Consider the following 20,550-nt stretch of genomic DNA (forward strand, 5'->3'; position numbering starts at 1 on the left):
ATTTGTGGTTTTGAATTGGTGCATTGTACCTGAAGAATTTTTGCTTTTGACTGATTTGGGTGTTGTTGGAGATTTAGTTGGTGATGTTTCAGTATCACCATCATCACTCTGGTTTTGATCAATATCTGACTCCTCTCTCACGGAGATTTCTGAGCCTGAGAGAAAAGAAATAAATAATTTTACTTTTCTCAATTTTAATTTTAAAATTTAAATATCTGTTTTTAAAATTATGTCTATAATTTACTGAGGCAAAACAGAGTAAGCTTGCGATACAGCTGCTGAAGGAAGTTTAACAGCTTTGTTTCCCACAGGACTTATCAGAACCTTTCTCTTGCTAATGAGCACTGTCAATCTCCAAGATGGCTTTTGCTCTACCAGGGCTTCTCCAACCTTACCAGACACACCTGGGGATCTTGTCAGAATGCAAATTCTGACAAGATCAGGGGTCTCAGGTGGGGCCTGAGAGTCTGCATTTCTAACAAGTTCCAGGTGATGGCCTCTCTTTTTTTTTTTTGGCGAAGCTTCTTAGTTAAGGTCACCATCTGCTCCAGTTTTCCTCTGCTTTTTACCTATTGCCCCATGCCCCTGGTCACTCTTAAAAAATGTCCTGTCTCGGACAATTAATTATAGAGGCTTCCCAATCTTGGGAGACTCATGGTCCACACACCCTGGGGAAGCTGATGAATTATATTAAAAGCGTAGGTCTGGCACAGTAACGTCTTGGTCAGAAACTCTTAACTGCTCTGGGCCTCAGTTTTCCCACATAGAGAGTGGATGTAGTCGCATCTGACCTTGAGAACCCAAAAAAAGCCACAGGTCTTCTCTTTAGACAATAATGACCACATGCACACACATATTTATACATACACAAATACACACACACACACACACACACACAGTTTGGCACACAGTTAGGTTCATGGGCTCCTGGATCACCAATCAAGAAGCCTGGTACAAGATAATTTCTCAGGACTGCCTTGCGTTACATTTCAGAATGTGAAATTATAAAATTTCTGGTAGGCCATTTCCTTGGTTACTGACTTTCAGTTGCACGCATCACCCATCAACTGCATGTGCCACAGTGAGTGTTACTTGGTAGGGAGCCTGGTGGAGGATTTATCTCACCCCAGCTGTGCCCCCTGCTAGGGGTGCCCTCTGCCTTCCCTCTTGACAGCTGAGAGGAGAGAAATCCTTCCCTCTTCAAAGGCCTTCTCCTCAAAGCCTGGGGCATCTGACCAGCCCTGGTTTGCACGTGGGTGTGTGCACATGCTCTCATGTGCTAACCAAGACAACGCTGGTGGCACCCAAGATGTGGCCTGATCAGATCTAAAACAGAATCAGGCCTGACACTTTTAGAACGGTCAGGAAAAACCATGAGAGTAGGGAGGCTCCAGCCTGTTCTGGAATTATCTCCAGCCTGTCCTGGAATTATCTCCAGCCTCTGTCTCACACCCAGCATTTCAGGTCTGTCTGGCGTTCAGCTGTCCCCGAAACACACAAGGCCTTTCTTTTCTTGCTCCTCAGTCATTCCCATCCTGTTCCCATGGTCTAGAATGTTCTTTCCTCTTGGTAAAAATCAAGATCGAACAGTTCTTCCAGGAAGCCTTCTATGACACCCCCAATGGTGTTCCCACCCCAACCTCTGTGTTCCTCGAGCATCCCCCTAACACATGCCATTCATATCAGGTGTCCACATTTCAGTGTCTGGTCTGAGTCCTCAGCCAGACTGAATCCCAGGGGGCAGGAGCTGCTGACAACCTCTTCTCTCCCGGGCCCTGAATGGTCCTGGCCCAGGCCCTGTCCTCTGCAGACATGGACAAACGCAGGGATGCCGCAGGATGCTGTGGTCAGGGCAGAGGGATGCCTAAATTGCTCATGATGGGAACTGACACTCATCTAAAGTGTGGTGATGCCCTGGGAATTTCTGCCTGCCTCCCCCCGCAGCCTAGGCTCCCATATACGGCTACCTCTCTGCACCGCCCAGACTCTGTGCTGCCCCCACAATCTGCCTGGTGGGACCCCCAGCCTCTCCCTTCCTTCCCCATGGGAGCAGGAAGAGCAGCCCTGAGGCCTTGCTGGGCCAGGCTGAGCCTCAGTGGGGCTGGGAGGCTGGGGGGCAGCTCCGACGGCATGGCCACTCACTCTGCTTGCTGAGCACCGAAGGGTCTTCGGGCTTCTCAGGGGTCGTATCGCCCTCATCTGGAATCTTGTTGGTGAAGCTGCTGGACACATAGAGCTTGCTGGTGTCCAGTGTGGCCTTGCTGAAGGGCGACATGGCCGAGTACATGCTGGTGTAGCCATTGGAGTTGCAGCTGAGGGCGGCCAGGTCCAGGGCCTTGCCGCCGGTGATAATGGGGATGTTCAGGGAGAGCTTCCGCCGGCGGCTTGGCGAAGATGTCTTGGTGATGGACAGAGGTGGTGGCGAGGAGAACTTGCGGGTGGCGCGCGGGGACTTGGGGGGGTCACCGTACAGAAGCTTGTTGTTCTGGCCACTGGCAAACAGAAGCTCCAGCGACCTGTTGGGAGGGCGGGGGTGGGGGTGAAAATGACAGCGTAGGCCTGCCTGCCCTCCTAGGCCTGGGGGCCATCTCCAGTGGGGTTCAGAGTGGCAGCAATGGCTCCATCATTCTCATGATCCCTGAAACCCAAGCCTGAGCTGATCTTCTGAGCAGGGACAATGTGATTAAATGGCCTGGGGCCAAGGATCCTGCTTTGGATGGTTTGGTCAGAGGATATGGGGCTTCTATGCTCCGCCCCCCACCCCCTCAGGGCAGCAGCTGCAGCATCTGACCTGAAGTGCTAAGGGTCCCCTGACCTGCAGGCTGTGCAAAACCCCCCTCCATCCCACACAGGGCCTGCTCCCGCCTACACGCTCTGGCCTCATCTTTAGAGAGGTCCTCAGGCGTGGTTTGTGGAATGAGGAAGCTGAGGCTCAGAGACAGGAAATGACTCATCTGATGCCTCCTACTCTAAACCCAGGGTCCTTTCCACCTGCCATGAGGCTTGAGTGGCCCTATATGCAAACTTAGGGGGATGGGAAGCTGAAAGTGTCCCCTGCTATCCTCATGACAGGGTCCCACCTCAGGCCAGGCTGGAAACAGGTTACACATCCAGAACAACCATAGCTTGTTTCATCAAGGCTGTCTGCTCCACGTTGCGCACAGGGCAGGATTTCTCTCTTAACCCTCACTGTTGCCTCAGAACGTAGGCACTCTTAGTCTACAGGATAACTGTAGGCAGGAAACTGAGGCTCAGAGAGGTTAAGGGACTCAGCCAAGGCCACAGGGCTGAGAGCAGTCTCTGAACCAGCCTCTCTGTTCTGCAGGGCACTGCTGCTGGGCCCCTGGGAATGATCTCGGTGACTTTTAGGGGGTAAATCCATCCTGCATAGGATGTTTTCTTCTGCTTTCTCAGAGCCCTGGGAAGCGGATCATTGAGGTTTCAGAAGTTCAGGGCAGAGAGGCAAGACGTGCCCTGCCCCAGTGAGTCCTGAGGTGGGGGCAGGAGGAGGGAACAGAAGAGGGAATGGGTGTATTCTGGGTCGTTGCATTGCTCTGGCAGCAGAGGTGTGGGTTGGGGGAGGAATGGTGAGGTTCCTGGGGAGCCCTGGGGAGCCAGTGTGATTCAGGAGCTCTGCTCCAGGCAGCCCTAGAGCTGAGGCTCTGGCCTCATGTCTTGCCTAGGGTGTTTTGGGCCGGGGCACTCAGAGAGCTTCTGAGCCTCTGAGGGCTGGGATGGGCTGTCCACAGCTGGGATCTGGGTAAGTGGCCTCTCGGAAAAGATAATCACCTACTATTCCTGGACGGGCTCCTCCTGGAGCGGTGAGGCCCATCAGGGGCCTGAACCAATCCCTGAACTTGACCTACTGCTCGACAGCCTTGACCAAGTCCTTCACGGCTCCATGTCTCTTGGGAAGCCAAGGCTAAGGTGGCCTGCATTCCTTATGTTGACTCACCCCAATTAGGCCAAAAAGGGCTCCATCGTTTCTCAGAGTAGGAGGTGGTCCAAGCAGAGCAGGGGTAAGATTCCTTTCTCTCTTCCTTTCTTCCTTCCTCCCTCTCTCTCTTTATTTTTCTTTCTCCTTCTCCCTCTCTCCTTCTGTCCTCCCTCCCCTCATTTCCTTTCTCTTTTTTCTTTTTTCTTTTCTCTTTTTTCTTTTATCAAAGGAAGCACTGTCCTTTGATGAGGGTGGGACCCTGTGCTTCCAGGAGTGGGGCTAAGAGGTCAGAGCACCCTCCACACCCCAGGATCCCTGCAGGTGGAGACGGAAGAAGCTGAGACTGAGCAGTAGCACCAGACAGGTGAGCTATCCCTGCCTCTCTGCAGAAGGAAGCTTGGTTCCAGGGGATAGGGGGCAGTGGCGGTGAGCGTCACACAGCTCCCCAGCACATGCTACTGCTGCTCCCCCAGGGACCTTCCAGGTCACCCCCCAACCCCATGCAAGCTCAGTTTTCCTCCAAGACTTGGAAGCTCTGTGGGCATAGGAGGATAGGGCACCTCAGCCACCTGGCAGGGATGGCACTGATGGGCTTCTTGTAGATGGTAATGAGCTTGTCCAGGACCACGACGGCGGTGGTGAAGACCCGGTAGGAGTGCAGGAAGGTGTTGAGGAAGTCGATGCTCAGGAAGCGCAGGTCTGTCAGCCTCTCCAGCAGCCGCTCCACGCTGGCGTAGCGGATCTGAAGCACTTTGCAGGAGTTCATGGTTTTGCTGAAGCGAATGTCAACATCATCACAATATAAGGAGGCGTCAGACCTGAGAGGGGAGGAAGGACGCAGGTGATGTGGGTCTAAAGGCATCTGAATGGTACCCACCAGGCCTGCTCATCACTGCTTCCCCCACACACTGACAGCCCAGGACGGTCTTATTAAGAGAACAAGCTTGGGAAGGATGACATTGAAGGAGGGGTACAACTTCATTTTCCCAATATCCTAAAAACCCTCCGTTATAAAACCCCTAGAAGTACAGGAGAAATATTACAAACTTAAAAACGTGTTGTTGAGTTCACAAGATACAAGGAACTCTGTTCATACAAATATGTACGTGGATGGGGTGCAGTGGCTCACACCTGTAATCCCAGCACTTTGGGAGGCTGAGGAGGGAGGATCACTTGAGGTCAGGAGTTTGAGACCAGCCTGGTCAACATGGCAAAACCCTGTCTCTGGTAAAAATACAAAAGTTAGCTGGGTGTGGTGGCGCATGCCTGTAATACCAGTTACTCAGGAGGCTGAGGCACAAGAATCGTTTGAACCTGGGAGATGGAGGTTGCAGTGAGCTGAGACTGTGACACTGCCCTCCAGCCTGGGTGACACAGCAAGACTCTGCCTCAAAAAAAAATGTGTGCATGAATGTTCTTAGCAGCATTATTCGTAATAGCCCCAAAGTGGAAACCACCCAGGTGTCCATCAGCTGATATGTGGAAAAACAAAATGTGGTCTATTCGATCTGCTAGCAGCCGCCAAGATGTGAGGACAAAGGGGCTGAGATGGGTGTGAACTTGCAGGGGTCTTGTTTCAGCTGCTTGTGAACTTGAGGTCGGCAGCCTCTACAGGGCGTAGTGGGAACCAGTGGCCCGGGAGGTTGCTGTACCACACAGCGCCCTCTGGTGGTTAAACCACTGGAATCGTGTTTTATTGGTCATCCAATGGGAGCTATCAGGACTCTTGAGCAACTGTGGGTTTCATTTTTTTGGACATTGTGAGTCTTTGTCATCATGTTTTACTTTTTGTTTTGACTACCAAGAATCTTAGAATCAAATATAGTGCTCATTTCTTTTTATTTACTTCTTTATTTTTTGTTTGTCCTTATTATATACTGATGGCTGTATCTAGTTTTTGTTTTTGTTTTTTTAATAAGACAAGGTCTCATTTGCCCAGGCTGGAGTGCAGTGTGGTGGTGCAATCATGGCTCACTGCAGCCTTGCCCTCCTGGGCTCAAGCGATCCTCCTGCCTTACCCTTCCCAGTAGCTGGGATTACAGGTGCATGCCACTATGCCTGGCTAATTTTTGTATTTTTTGGTAGAGACATGGTTTCACCATGTTGCCCAGGCTGGTCTTGAATTCCTGGGCTCAAGCGATCCTCCCACCTTGGCCTCCCAAAGTGTTGAGATGTCAGGTGTTAGCCACTGTGCCCAGACTATCTAGTTTTTTCTTTTCTTTTTTTTTGGAAATGGAGTCTTGCCCTGTCACCCAGGCTGGAGTGCCTCTGCCTCCACGATTCAAGTGATTCTCCTGCCTCAGTCTCCCGAGTAGCTGGGATTACAGGCACGCACCACCATGCCCGGCTAATTTTTGTATTCTTCATAGAGACGGGGTTTCACCATGTTGGCCAGGCTGGTCTCAAACTCTTGACCTCTTGATCCACCTGCCTCAGCCTCCTAAAGTGCTGGGATTACAGGCGTGAGCCACTGCACCTGGCTCACCTGTTCTTTCGACGGTATCTTCTACCTAGGAGTGTAGATAGTGCTCAGAGGAAGCGAGCAAATGGACATAGCCTCCCTTTCACACTATCTTTCTTAAATGCTTTTCTTTGGAAGCATTCTTGGGATTTGAAATAAACAAACAACTTTTATTGAGCACCTTCAATGAGCAGGGTGGGGGGATTTCTTTTCAGGATGAGAACAATATGGGAAAAGCACAGGGCCTGAAAGGATACTGCAGTTCAAAAAGAGACCATTCCAAAGAAACCAAGGAAATGCTGCCTTCTAAGTTAGCTTTGCTGCAAGACACAAAACGTTTTAGAAAACTCCTGATTTGGTTTCCACCAAGATTCAGGAAAATATACACTGCATCTATGGGACCTCGAGAAGCAACCATGAAGAGGGAGTAATCCGATGTCAGAAGGATTTCCTGGATGTGAAAAACAAGAGTGCTGAATTGAAGGCTGGGATGAATTCAGGAAATGGCAGATCGGACAATCAGAAAATCAGAGTGGTCTATTAAACACATTTGTGGAAGTGCCCTAGAAATCAGAGAAGGACAAAGAGGTTGAAATGAGAGAAAATGGAAGCGACACAGAGTGGACAGAGAGAGGACCTCTCACTACTGTGAGAAAGTAGCAAACAAGAGAAGCCACGCCTGCTCATTTCTGCTCGACGGCATAACTCCACAAGGCCCCTGACTCTGTGATGATGTGCAGCTCTCTGGAAAGATGCTTTGAGGACAAAGCAGGCCAGAGCATATGGCCTCCCAGGACTCTTGCCTGAGTCTCTATTCTCCCTACAAGATAAATGACCCTTGTCCTTGCCTTTCCCAAACATAAGATGACGTCTGATGGGGTTAGTGAGGACGTCTCTGTTATCTCTGTTATCTCTAACCAGATGTATTCTCATGCCCAAACCTTTATGTGATTCTGCTTCAATGTCACTTCTCAGCAAGTCTGATGTGATTCTGCAGGTGCTGAACCCCCCACCTGCATTTAAACTGGCTGAAACACTGTGCTGGGATCTGATAGGACCTCCCTGAAGGGCAGCTCCGGGGCTGCTGGCCTCCGTTGACAGTCCTCAGGAAGGCTTCTAAAGAAAATAAACCTGAATTCTTTAAAAGCTTGATCATTTTTCCTTTAGTCAACACTAAAAGTCTCAAAAGGAAGGCGAGAAACTGTGAAGAAGCACTAATAAAAGAAATACTGGGCTGGAGGAAGTGCCTGGGACAGCAACATCGAGTAAGGGCTACGTCCAGCCCTGGAGGCTGAAGGGGTTCAGGAACTGTCTCTCAAATGAAGCCAAGTCATTCCCACTGGGCTGCATGTTTCAGAGGGAGAGGACAGCCACTCCCACATCACGATCCCAAAGCATCCAGCCCAGGCCTGGCATCCAAATAGGGATCATCTGACCCCTCTGGCAAGGGTTTGCTTCTAGCACCTTTTCTGTGGGCTCCTGCTACTGGAGGGGGAAGAGAAAGTGAAGAAAAGCCCCTGCATTCTCTACTCCTTTTTTTTTTTAAGACGGAGTCTCTCTCTGTCACTCTATCACTCAGGCTGGAGTGCAGTGGCGCCATCTCCGCTCACTGCAAGCTCTGCTGCCTCCCGGGTTCACGCCATTCTCCTGCCTCAGCCTCCTGAGTAGCTAGGACTACAGGCGCCTGCCACCAGGCCCGGCTAATTTTTTTTTTTTTTTTGTATTTTTAGTAGAGACGGGGTTTCACCATGTGTTAGCCAGGATGGTCTCCATCTTCTGACCTCGTGATCCACCCGCCTCGGCCTCCCAAAAGTGCTGGGATTACAGGCGTGAGCCACCATGCCCAGCCCCTTTTCTGTTTTAAACCTCACAATCACTGTTGGTTCCAGTGCCTCTGGTAACTCCAATACTCTTTTTTTTTTTTTTTTTTTTTTAAATTGAGATGGACCCCTGCTCTGTCGCCCAGGCTAGAGTGCAGTGGTGCAACCTTGGCTCACTGCAACCTCTGCCTCCTGGGTTCAAGTGATTCTCCTGCCTCAGCCTCCTGAGTAGCTGGGATTACAGGCGCCCACCACCACACCCAGCTAATTTTTTGTATTTTAGTAGAGACGGGGTTTCACTGTGTTGCCCAGGCTGGTCTGTAACTCCTGACCTTGTGATCTGCGCACCTTAACCGCCCAAAGTGCTGGGATTACAGAGTGAGCCACCGCACCCGGCCTCTTTTTTGTTTTTTTGAGACAGAGTCTCACTCACTCTGTCGCCCAGGTTGGAGGGCAATGGTGTAATCTCGGCTTATTGCAACCTCCACCTCTGGGGCTCAAGCGACTCTCCTGCCTCAGACTCCTGAGTAGCTGGGATTACAGGCATGCACCACAATGACTGTCTAATTTTTTGTATTTTTAGTAGAGATGGGGTTTCACTGTGTTGGCCAGGCTGGTCTCAACCTCCTGACCTCAATTGATCTGCCTGCCTCAGCCTCCCAAAGTGCCAGGATTACAGGCAAGAGTCACCACACCCGGCAATATCCCCAATATTCTGTAGAACTATCCTGGACTTCAGCTTCCCTGTCTGTAAAATGGGAGGGTGCATTAAAGTAGGTAGACTGGTGGCAGTGGCCCAGGGCTATGCTTTCAGACTCAACACAAGAGAGTGCTGTGATCCATTAGCAATGTCTGCCAGGGGCTTTGGATGGGAGATGACTGACTTGAGTGCCAGATACTTGCTATGCCTGCTAGAAAGTGTATTCAGTGCCTTAGAATGTGAACGTTTTCTCATTGGAAATTCAGATCTGCTTCTCTCTGATCTTCCAACACTTCTTGATGAATGCTCCAAGTGGTATTCCTGTCTCCCAGGCATCAATGACAGGCCTTGCCTGAAGGGAAAAGGACTTTCTCTTTCTTTTTTTTCCCAGGGACAGTGCCCCCACCTTGAGTCTACCTGCCCTTGAGGTCACATGTTGGGGCAGAGCCTCAGCCCCAGGAGCCTGGCAGGTGGAAGGAGACTTTTCAGTTTTGGGTTGCTGGTGGCTGACCTGAGACTCTGACCACTATATCCACCCACAGAGCTGCTGTGGTAAGGCCTGGATGCATCATGTTAGGGGCTAGTGGGAGTACTTGGGACACGTGCGGTGTATGCCTTTGTCTTGCAAACCCAAAATCAGGATGCTCTTGACTCACAGTCTGAGAGCAGGGAACTGTGCTAGAAACTCAGCATGTTTTGGGAGACATATGGGAGGAATACCCCCAACTCCCCGCCTATCATCCCTACACCTTTCTCCAGCTAGGCTCTTCACTCCCCACTCTCCCCATCAGAGTGGCTAGCAGCGGGGAGCCTGCCACTCCCCTGGTTTGTCTCTATCACCTACAGAACAAAGCCCCACTCCTCGCTTGTCACATTACTGTGATCTGACCCTTGCCCACTGCTCCAGCCCCATCTTTCACTACATCGTATGGATCGCTATATTATTTAAGAAAGTCAAATTGGGCCATAAAAGTAAGAGAAATAAATAAGGAAGACAGATGAAGCTAAGTACAGAAGACTTACTCTAGACATAGTATACCAAGGAGAGCACCTGCATGCTGAACATAGGAAGGGACAGAGGGACCAAAGGCACTAAATAGCCACAAGGCGCCAAATATTGATGCTATGCTTAATATTCATGAGGCATATGGGACATTCAATATTTATTAGGTCTTAAGTCAGCCACCTATTGGTGATGGCTATTCTGACCCTCTGTGTCCCCTGCCCAAGAAATGCAGAGAAAGGTGTAGCTGTTCTCCAGGTGAACTGATGGCTGCAGCTGTGGCCAGGCACTCGCCCCCTACACCGGGGAGAGGGCAAGTCTGTGCCATTGGCCCAAGTGTTTTCCATCGCATGGGCTCCTTGGTTCAAACTTCACTCCATCAGCAGCTATCCCATTTCCTTTCCCTGGTGTCTTGCTATGTGTTTGTAATTGATACTCCATTAGCCAGGTGTGGTGGTGCACACCTGTAGTCCTAGCTACTTGGGAGGCTGAGGTGGGAGGAACACTTGAGCCCAGGAGGTTGAGGCTGCAGTGAGCCGAGATCACACCACTGCACTCCAGCCTGGGTGACAGAGTGAGACCCTGTCTCAAAAAAAAAAATCAATACTCTAGGCCCCAAAATGAAGCATCTTAACTTAGCCTATGAATCTGTTCCAAAGCCTTTAGAATAGTTTGTCTGGTAGTGTACCTGGAGACCACAACTGCATCAAGGTCATTGCCTTCATGACATGTCACTCTCCCCAACCCTGCACTCTCCCCAAACACCATGCACTTTTTTGCCTCTGAACCTATGTTCATGCTGTGCCCTCTTTCCAGAATGCCCTTCCCCCTCAGTCATTTAGCAAAGTCCAACTGATCCTTCGAGGCCAGCTCTGATGTCCCGTTCCATAAGAAACCATCCTTAACTGTGCCAGGTAGATCTGTCACTCATCCTCTGGACCTCACCTGGATTACACAGATTCCATTCTGCAGCATGCGCTACACTGCTTTCTAATAATCTCTCTGTTTGTCTCTCTCTCACTAAACGATGAATTTCCCGAGGACAGAGACCCCACCTGCTCATTTCTGCTTCCCTGGTCCCCTCACTGGTCCTCCTGTGAAGGAAGCCAGGCTTTAGATTGGTAGCAGATGGGTCCTTAAAGTTGTCATTTTAATCTGGACATTCCATTCACTTTATCACTATCATAGTTCAAAATTTTGTTATTTTTTCTTTTGTAGGTGATTTTAATTTTATTAAAATTAATAACATTTAATAAATTTTATATAAAATTATATATTATATGTTAATATATATTTTGTGTTAATGTTTTATTATAATATAATATATTATATATACAGATATGTAATATACAAATATATAATATATATACATATATACATGTGGTGAGGTCTCGACTCAATGCCACCTCTGCCTCCTAGGTTCAAGTGATTCTCCCATCTCAGCCTTCTGAGTAGCTGGGATTACAGGCATGTGCCACCAGGCCTGACTAATTTTTGTATTTTTAGTAGAGATGGGGTTTCACCATGTTGCTCAGGCTGGTCTTGGACTCCTGACCTGAAGTGATCCACCTGCCTCGGCCTCCCAAAGTTCATCTGCTCCTTTGGCTGTCTCAATGTGCACCCTTTCCAGAGCATGAGTGGGTACTCGCTAAACATATAATGGTAATTGAGTGGGTACTCACTAAACATATAATGGTAATTCCAGCTGTGAGTTTTATTGGATTATTGAAACGGATCTAGGAAGTAGGTAGGTACTATCATGTCCCCCATTTACAACGTGAGAAACCCAAGCTCAGAAAGGTTAAGCGACTTGTCTCTAGTCACACACAAAGCTAGGGCTGGTGACCAGGGCTGTTGCTTTCGAGGCCAGACTTTCCTGCTGTACCCCACCACCTGTTCAGCGATGTAGTCATGAGGGGAATAATTCCTTATCAACTTGTGCAGAGGCTTAAAGACCTGGTGGACCTGAAACTGCCTCGGCTAGCTCCTGGCACACAGTAGGTTCATAAAGGGCTCGCTTCATTACACTTGACTTCAGATTGGTGGCGAGTGGAAACAAAGGATTTCACACATTAAATCATGTTCTGCATTAAATGCATTAACTCTGCGGTTCCCCAGAGCATGTATGTGAAGTAGCAAAGAGGCCTGGGTTACCCAGATGATTGTTCTGGCAACAGCAACATGGCCCAGGTGGGAACAGAGTCCTAGCATGCACCAGGTGAGCAAGGCAGGCTCAGAACTCAGAGATGGGAATTGAGGTCAGAGAGCCACTGGGCTCCAGGGTTGGGGCAGAAGGAGGGTATGGTGAGGGGGTTAGGCACGCAGGTGACTGCAAGATAATTGTGCCTGGTGCAGGTGAGGGAGGCTGCATTACCCAGGGCTTGGAGAGCTGCATTTAGTAGCTCTCTTGTCTCTGGGGATTGTTCAAACAAACACAGTGGTCCTGGAGCCTGTGTTTTGGTTTTTCTGGTTTTTGAAATGTTCTATGTATTCATTTTTTAATTAGGAAAAGAAAAATAGTTGTTAAAAAAGAGTAGATAAAGTTTCATTCCTAATGTTATATTTTAAACAGCCAAATACAAAGATAATCCACATGTACAAAACAGATGAACCATAACAAAACTAAGCCAAAGCACCATAATAGAAAATTAAAAAAAAAAAAAAAAAAAAAAAAGATGTTGGCGTGGGTGTGGTGAAAAGGTAACACTTCTCCACTGCTGGTGGGAATGAAAACTAGTACAGCCACAGTGGAAATCAGTGTGGAGATTCTTTAAAGAACCAAAAGTGGAACCACCATTTGATCTAGCAATCCCACTACTGGGTATCTGCCCAGAGTAAAAGAAGTCATTACGCAAGAAAGATCCTTGCTCAAGCATGTTTATAACAGCACAATTCACAAAAATGTGGAACCAACCCAAATGTCCATCAATCAATGAGTGGATAAAGAAATTGTGGTATACATACATATATATATGTGGTATACATACATATATACATACATATTCCATATATATGATGGAATACTACTTAGCCAAAAAAATGAAGGAATTAATGGCATTCACAGAAACCTGGATAGGACTGGAGACTATTATTCTAAGTGAAATAACTCAGGAATGGAAAACCAAACATTATATGTTCTCACTCATAAGTGGGAGCTAAGCTATGAGGATGCAAAGACATAAGAATGACGCAATGGACTTTGGGGACTCAGGGCGAAAGGGTAGGAAAAGGGTGAGGGATAAAAGACTACAAATTGGGGCCAGAGGCAATGGCTTACGCCTGTAATCCCAGCACTTTGGGAGGCTGAGGCAGGCGGATCACGAGATGGTTAGGAGATCGAGACCATCCTGGCTAACACAGTGAAACCCTGTCTCTACTAAAAAGACAAAACATTAGCCGGGCGTGGTGGCAGGCGCCTGTAGTCCCAGCTACTCAGGAGGCTGAGGCAGAAGAATTACTTGAACCCGGGAGGCGGAGGTTTCCGTGAGCCGAGATCGCGCCACTGCACTCCAGCCTGGGTGACACAGCGAGACTCCGTCTCAAAAAAAAACAAAAACAAAAACAAAAACATAAAAATAAATAAATAAAAATAAAGACTACAGATTGGGTTTAGTGTATACTGCTGGGGATATGGCTGCACCAAAATCTCACAAACCACCACTAAAGAACTTACTCATATAACCAAATACCACCTGTTCTCCCAAAACCTATGGAAATAAAAAATTAAAACAAAGGGGGGGAAAAAAAAAAACTAAGCCAAAGCAATCATCCAAATAGCAATCACCCAACTCAAAACAAACAAACAAGAAAACATCCAAAACACCCCCAAAGACAAAGCCCAGCATCTCTGAACCCCAGTAGCTGGCTCATGCCAGTGTTCTGGCTGTCGCCTTGTGGTACTCAGTCTCTGGAATGCTGCCTGGTCAAGAGGGGTTTAGGGCACTTACTTGATCATCTGTGGCACAGTGACCTTGGAATTTTCTTCAAACGCGTTCATCATGAGCCCATTGCATCGGATGTTATCCACACACTGGAATCAGAGAGAGGACCCCAGCGTGAGAGCTCTCCATTGCTGGACCCAGGCCCACCAGGAGCTCTGCCAACTGTAAAGTTCACATGCCTTGGCTTGACACAGGGTCCTCAAGCTTCAAGGGCATTGTCCTGGCAAAGGCAGGGTCAGTGTGGAGCATCCTTTAGACTTTGGCCAGAAGTCAAGTCTCAGTTGAGTGACCTTGGGGAACTTGATCTCAAGTCTTGGTTTCCTTATATGCAAAGTGGGGATAATGACTTCTACCTCACTGGGTTGACTGCAAACAACCACTGGGATGCAAAATGAATGCATCTGCCACTGACCATTCTGTTGCTGATCTCTGGGATCCAGTGTCAAGGACAAGATCAGATCCAAGATGATGTGGGATCTCTCTCCTGGGAGGCCAGCCCAGCAGGGCCTCTGCTCCCCCTGCACGGGGGTGTTGAACTGTTTGTTCTCTCTGTGCTCTGACCATCACAGTGCCAACACTTGGATGCTGTGGATGGTTTTCTATATGAAGAATGCATGGGTGTGGGGTCCTGGGGAAGGCAAGGCTACTGGCAGGAGGGCCACAGATGATTGTACATTTCACTTGACCTCCAAAAATATTCAAAATGCAAATTTTGCTTTGAATAAAAAGTACCCGCCCAAACAAAAATAAAAGCTGCATCTCTTGGGGGGGGGGCTGCCTCTTTTCCCCTGCACTGTCCCCTGCCCTGGGTCTTCATATTTCTGCCATGAGAGGGTTTCTTCTTGGCATAGCGATGGGGAAGCCTTGGTGGCACATTACAGAATCTTCTGGTTTTGAGAATGTGTGTGTTGCAGGGAGGAGGGTGTCAAAGTCATTGGGAAGTAGCAACTTCCACAGTGGGTGGTGGAGCTCCCAGGCCCAGTCTTCTGGGCAGGGCCAGGACCCCAATGAGGGAGGCTTCTGTCATTTGTGTTTCTCAGTCCCACTTCTCTCACCCACCTGACAAGCTCTCTAGCTTTGGTTCTACCAGCAACTGCAGAACAAAGACTTGGCCAGGGGCTCAGAGTGTTATGGAGGCAGGAGAGCTTGGTGTAGGGGCCAGAGGACTCCCACCTTGACCCATTCACTGGCATCCACAACAGCTGCAAGGAGGGCAGAGGACTAGTGGGCACCCTTCGGGCAAGTAGTCCTGGGCCTTTGACGGCTGCAGCTCACTGGGGATGTGAAAGGGCCAAGCTCAGGGTCTGCAGTTTTCTCCAGGGCTTCCTGGGTGTTTTGAAGACATGTGGGAAGACTCAGAACAGGCATGTGCTATGCATCATCCCACCCGCCTTACTCCTCTGGGACTGCGAGATGGGCAGGTGGGCCAGAAGGAAGGCTGGGAGGGGCAGTCAGGGGAGCCTGGAAGGGGCACAAAACCAAGAAGGTGGGGAGCGAGCAAGGGCAGCCGTCCTAGATCCCATGAAGATGCTGCCCTGCTCTTTCAGTTCCTACAGGCACAGGCCTCCTGCAACCCTCTGGACCATGGGGGGCCACCAACCTCCTTCCCCTTCTCCTGCTGTTGGCTGCTCTCCTACCACCCCACCCCACAGAGAGGATGACCAAGGCTCCCAGCTGCTGGGATGGCACATCCCTGATCCATCACAGGCCCCTGCTGGGCTCAGGGAAGGGCTTGTCCTGGGCCTTGAACCCCGGTGCTGCTGACAGCCTCTTTTTGGACTCAAGTCTCACCCCTTGTACTTTAGGCACCCATGGGCACTCTGGGTCTGCTCACTGGTACCTGGGAAAGTCTGTGCTTCCTGGTTAATGCTCCAAATAGGGCGAATGACCCTAATGCTTGCAGCAGGCCAAAGCAAAACTAAATCTTCCATGTGCATAGTGGAGGCTGGGTTTGATCTTAGGTAGCTGCCCCAACTCACTGAAGAAGCTACCCTCGGCTTTCAGGGAGACCGTTCTCTCACTGCGAACATTATTACATCTAATATGCTCAGACTTTTCTGTGCATATCAATTAGCTGGAGCATGTACTAAAATGTGGATTTGCAGGTCATATGCCAACAATTTAGATTTGTAGGTCGGCAGGGTAGTGGGGAAAGGGGAGAAGGGTCCAGGAAACTGAAGTTTTTAAAATCACCTTGCTAGGTGATACAGATGCAAGAGGGGTTTCCAGACCACACTTTCAAGGTGACCCAGGGGACTGTAAACGGGATGGACTAGCTGAGCTCAGCTTTGGGTAGGGCTGTGGACTTGGAAGATTCTTGCATCTTTCTCTGTAGAACAGTGCAGCTACTCCACCGCCCCTCCCCATCCCCCCACCAGCCAAGCCCCTGACCTGGTTAAGCATGAAGGGACCACTCGCTTTCAGGAACAGGTGACGCTACTCACCTGGCTGATGTCACTGGTCCACGCCGCCTTCTCCTGTCTGGACGAGGCCACTAGGATGACCGTAAAGGGCGGGGAATCCTTTGGCTCCACCCCAATTTTAAAATCCAAGTGATCTATGTCTTGGCTGGATCCTTTGGCTTCCAGTTGTAAAACATAAAGTTAACAGCATGAATGTGGACACTTTTTCAGTTGGAAAATGTTTTATTGGTCCCTGTCGTACGTACCGGTGGAGGCTCTGCATTAGTAAGGCACCGGGCCAATTGCTGCTACTTTCAGAATATTATTTTTCTAAGTGGGGAATCTCCATTTCAAAGATGGAAAAACTAAGACGTAGCTTACGACCACTCAGGGGCAGTTCCGGATTCAGAGCAGGAGAGCCTTTAGGAATCACAGTCTGCCCTCTGCCCTCCTTACACCAATGACGGTGAGGTCCCGGGCGAGGACTTGTCCAAGGCTCCCAGCAGGGTGGCGGCCAAGCCAGGGCAGGGCTAGAATGGGCCTCACAGCCAGGCCCTCCTGCTACCCCCAAGGTGGTTCTGGGGCCAAATGAGGAACTTCAAGATCTTAAACTTTTATGGATTGGACTGGACATTTAGTTCAGTTTAGAGCTCCCCAAAGCAAAAGTGAATCCTAGGTATTTTTATTACTGCTCTTAACCTGAAAATTCCTTGAAGTCTTGAAAGCTGTTTATTTGGAAAAACTAAGACCACGGCTTCAAGATTCTTTTCAATGCACTCACATTAATTGGGGATGCACTGAATGGGTTAATGGTGTAAAGGGCCTGCTTTGGCTCTGCTCTGCTCTGAAGCTCTATGTGTGTGTGATGTTGAGGTGGTTTCCTTCCCCCTCTGGGCTTCAGATGTCCTCCTGTACAACAGGAGTGGGACTTGATTTCTGAGGTTCCTGTCCCTTCCAGTTCTGACACCTGAGAATTTTAGGAGTCCTTGCTGGGCACGGGGGAGCCCATTGTCCTGGGACTGTGCTGGAGTCTCTGAGAAGTGGGTACCTGTGTGTGAGTGTGTTTCAGGTGGGGGACGCTTGTGGCCATGCTCCCACCTCCCTGGGCCTAGGAGGGTAAAGAGCCTTGGAGCCTGACAGTGCCACTTGAGTCTGGGCTTTCCTGTGGACCTGCTGTGGCCAAGATGAAAGAAGGCTGCACTGGTAGGAAGGCTCCAGGTAAGCTGCCTCCTCGTTTATTCTTCCCTTGGGGAACCACTTGGTTTGGCCCTTATTGGAAGGGCATGAGGGGAGCAGAACCCAGTGGTAGCAGGGGCTGAACAAGGTGCATGCATGAGGGCATGTGTGTGTGTGTTTGTGTTTGCCAAGTGTGTGTGTGGCAACCCCCAGGCCCATGCCCATCCCCATGCCATGCTGGGCCTGCGAGGCTGAGGTGCTTCAGACACAGCCCACCCCAGGAGGCCCAGTCTGAGGAGGGAAAAGAGCATGGGTCCTGCTGGTGTCCCCACAGAGCAGGGCATCCAGAGGCATCTCTGTGGGTCTTGGCTTGGGGTCAGTGAAGAAGGGAGATGAGTGCCAACTTTGACCCAACAGTAGTGATCACTACCCCTAATCGGAATAATGACCCCACCTCCAATTCGGGTGCCTTGGGAGGTAAATCCCATCAAACATCACAGCACCAAGGACTCTGCCCTCCGTGCATTTCCCCATTCAGCTCCATTTGAGTTGTTCAGTCCCTTCTGACTGAGGTCTTGCCTCCCCTGCTGGTCCCTGCTAGGGGATAGTTCCCTCTCTCAGGACCCTCAGCCCTGCAATCCCTCTGTCAGTGCCCCCTGCACATCCTTTCCTTTTCCACTGCACGACAGAGACAGGGCTGGGTGTCTCCCTGGCTCCCAGCATGTGGCCCTGAGAGTCTTTGTGCATGTCACATGCAGGTGCATGAATGAGGGGTGCTCGCCGAGATGCCATGACCCCAAAACCTAACAGTGCCAACTGGCCCAGCAGCCCAAGGAGCTTGGAAGGAACCAGGAAGGTGGATCAGGGTCATCACCTGCTGGGCTGGGAGCTCTTTCTTTAAAGCCTCAGGCTCTGGCCTCTCCACACCTTATTGGAAGTATGAGGGGAGCAGAGCCCAGCTGTAGCAGGGACTGAATAGGGTGTGCGCATGAGGGCATGTGTGGACCTCCCCTCTGCACTTCAGCATCCTTCCTTCCTCCCAAAGAAACCAATGCCTGGCCCAACCTTTAGGAGTGAGCATGTGTGTGTCTGTGCAAGCACACACATGTGCCCATGCAGCCTTCACACTCACCTTCCTCCTCCGTGCTTTCTGGCTCCTCCAATAAAGTGCAGTCAATGAGGGATATGACTCCATTCTGAAAAAGAGCAGCAGGGGCTACTTTGGATCGAGGGGTAGATGTGCTGGTTTAGGAGTCCCTGGATGATAGGGCTGGAAGGGACTTTAACAAGGAGCATCCATGTATACACACAGATGTATGGATATATTATATGCCAAGTGGATATTTTGCTTTTTCAGTGGAAGAACTTTATCTTCATACAAGAAGCTCAGTGAAGTGAGTCAAAGGGGATTGTCTCAGAGAGGCCTTCCCCAAACCAAGCTTGAGTTCAGGTCACGGGTGGAGCAGCCCAGAACCTGGCCTGCTGGACCCTTTCTTGCTTCCACAGCAGTTCCAGGACATCGCTTCACAGCCCTAAGTCTGCAGAGGTTTGAAATCCCCCATTTTGGGCCAAAGCTATCAGGTTACCCACAGGAAGACAGAGGCTGATCTTATGGGTATTGTAATTCTCATTTTACAGGTGAAGAAGACAGAGAAGTTGTATGCCTTGTTCAAGGTCCCCTGGCAAGTTAGCAGTGAGTCTGGAGAGAGCCTCAAGGGCCCGATCCCAGTCCTGGTCAGTTACTTATTTTTAATTATTAGGAATACCTGGAAAAATGCCTCCCATCCATGAGTGTGTAAGCATCTCTTGGGTAGGAGGTCCCTTGATATTGTAGTGAGAAATAAGAGTGGCCACAGCTGTGGTGGTTGTAAGACATGTTGACAAATTCTTTCACGTTTTTCTTTTCAAAAAGCAAAGCCTAATTCCCTTCCTCTTGAGTGTGGGCTGGACTTAGTGGCTTACATCTAATTAAAAGAATAAATCAGAAGTGACGGTGTGCCACTTTGGAGACCACAGCCTCCTGCTTGCTCTCTTGCTGTCTCTTGCATCACCTGTTCTGGGGGACACCAACTGGCATGCATGCTGTGGGGAGAGGTCTATGAATGAGGAACTGAGGCCTCCAGCCAATAGCCATGGAGGTGTGCCATCTTGGAAAAGGATAGGATACTCCGGCCCCAGTTGAGCCTTCAGAACACTGCAGCCCCAGCTGACATCTTGACTGCAAACCCCTGAGATGCCCTGAGCCAAGACCACCCAGATAAGTCGCTCCTGATTTCCTGACCTACAGGGAAACTGTGAGGTAATAAATGTTTGTTTTAAGCTACTACATTTGGGGGTAATTTATCACATAGCAACAGATTGAAGTAAAACAGCAATGAATGATAAGGAGACCTGGCCATGTGACTAATTTATATATGAAAACGCTTGCAGAGCAGGCTGCCCCTTGGGAGGCAAAGTGGACTGCCAAACCCTGGGTTTGACTTCTTGCTTTGCTCTTTGGTGGCCTTGGGTTAGCCCCTAGGACTAACCCACTGGGCCTCAAGCCTGCCCAGTGACATCACTGGGCTTCATCATTTGGAAAGCCAATCTAGCTCTGACATTCTCTTACTTCAGGGTCTCACAAATTCTTACAGTCGTTTTAAATCTTGCAGATCTGTAGTCTGCCCCCTTCAGAAAGGACTTAAGGCATTCTATTGCCACTTGTGATATTTCAAGAGAAGTGATTTGAATTTTAGCTTATGGCTATTGGAGAGTAGAGCACAGTGATTAAGAACACAGACTCTGGAGCCAGACTGGCTAGGTTCAAATCCCAGCCCTGCCATGTGCTGGCTTCTTCTGTCTCGATTCCCTTATCTATATAAAATGGGGAAAAGGATAGTATCCGTCTCGGTGGGCTGTTCTGGGAATTAAATATACATAACGTATTTGAGTGAGTTCTTGCCCCATAGTAAGCATTATGTAAGGGCTTGATATTAGAAATACAAGTTCATTATTACATAATTAAGAGCGACAATGTCTGTTGTCCAGTGAGCATGCAGTGTGTACCTGACATGAGAACTCCCTCACTTACTCCTCACGGCACTCCTATGAAGAAGGTATTTCCACACCCT

General features: G+C 49.5%; 1 protein-coding gene across 2 annotated transcripts in view; it reads right to left on the minus strand.

Annotated features, from left to right (window-relative positions):
* Window positions 1–20,550, minus strand: part of RASGRF1 (Ras protein specific guanine nucleotide releasing factor 1) — a 130,098-nt gene that overhangs the window by 42,040 nt on the left and 67,508 nt on the right. Inside the window, exons 11-16 of one of the 2 annotated variants that reach the window (XM_008015697.3) lie at window positions 18,573–18,636; window positions 16,307–16,443; window positions 13,869–13,951; window positions 4,507–4,755; window positions 2,143–2,516; window positions 30–155 (exon numbers count right to left, since the gene is read on the minus strand). In XM_008015697.3, the coding sequence (XP_008013888.1) occupies window positions 30–155; window positions 2,143–2,516; window positions 4,507–4,755; window positions 13,869–13,951; window positions 16,307–16,443; window positions 18,573–18,636 (1,033 nt within the window). Of the gene's footprint in view, window positions 1–29; window positions 156–2,142; window positions 2,517–4,497; window positions 4,756–13,868; window positions 13,952–16,306; window positions 16,444–18,572; window positions 18,637–20,550 lie in introns of both variants that reach the window. The other variant, XM_038010237.2, reaches the window with a different exon arrangement.

The sequence above is a fragment of the Chlorocebus sabaeus genome, chromosome 26 (assembly GCF_047675955.1).
Source record: "Chlorocebus sabaeus isolate Y175 chromosome 26, mChlSab1.0.hap1, whole genome shotgun sequence".
In the NCBI taxonomy this organism is placed as follows: domain Eukaryota; kingdom Metazoa; phylum Chordata; class Mammalia; order Primates; family Cercopithecidae; genus Chlorocebus; species Chlorocebus sabaeus.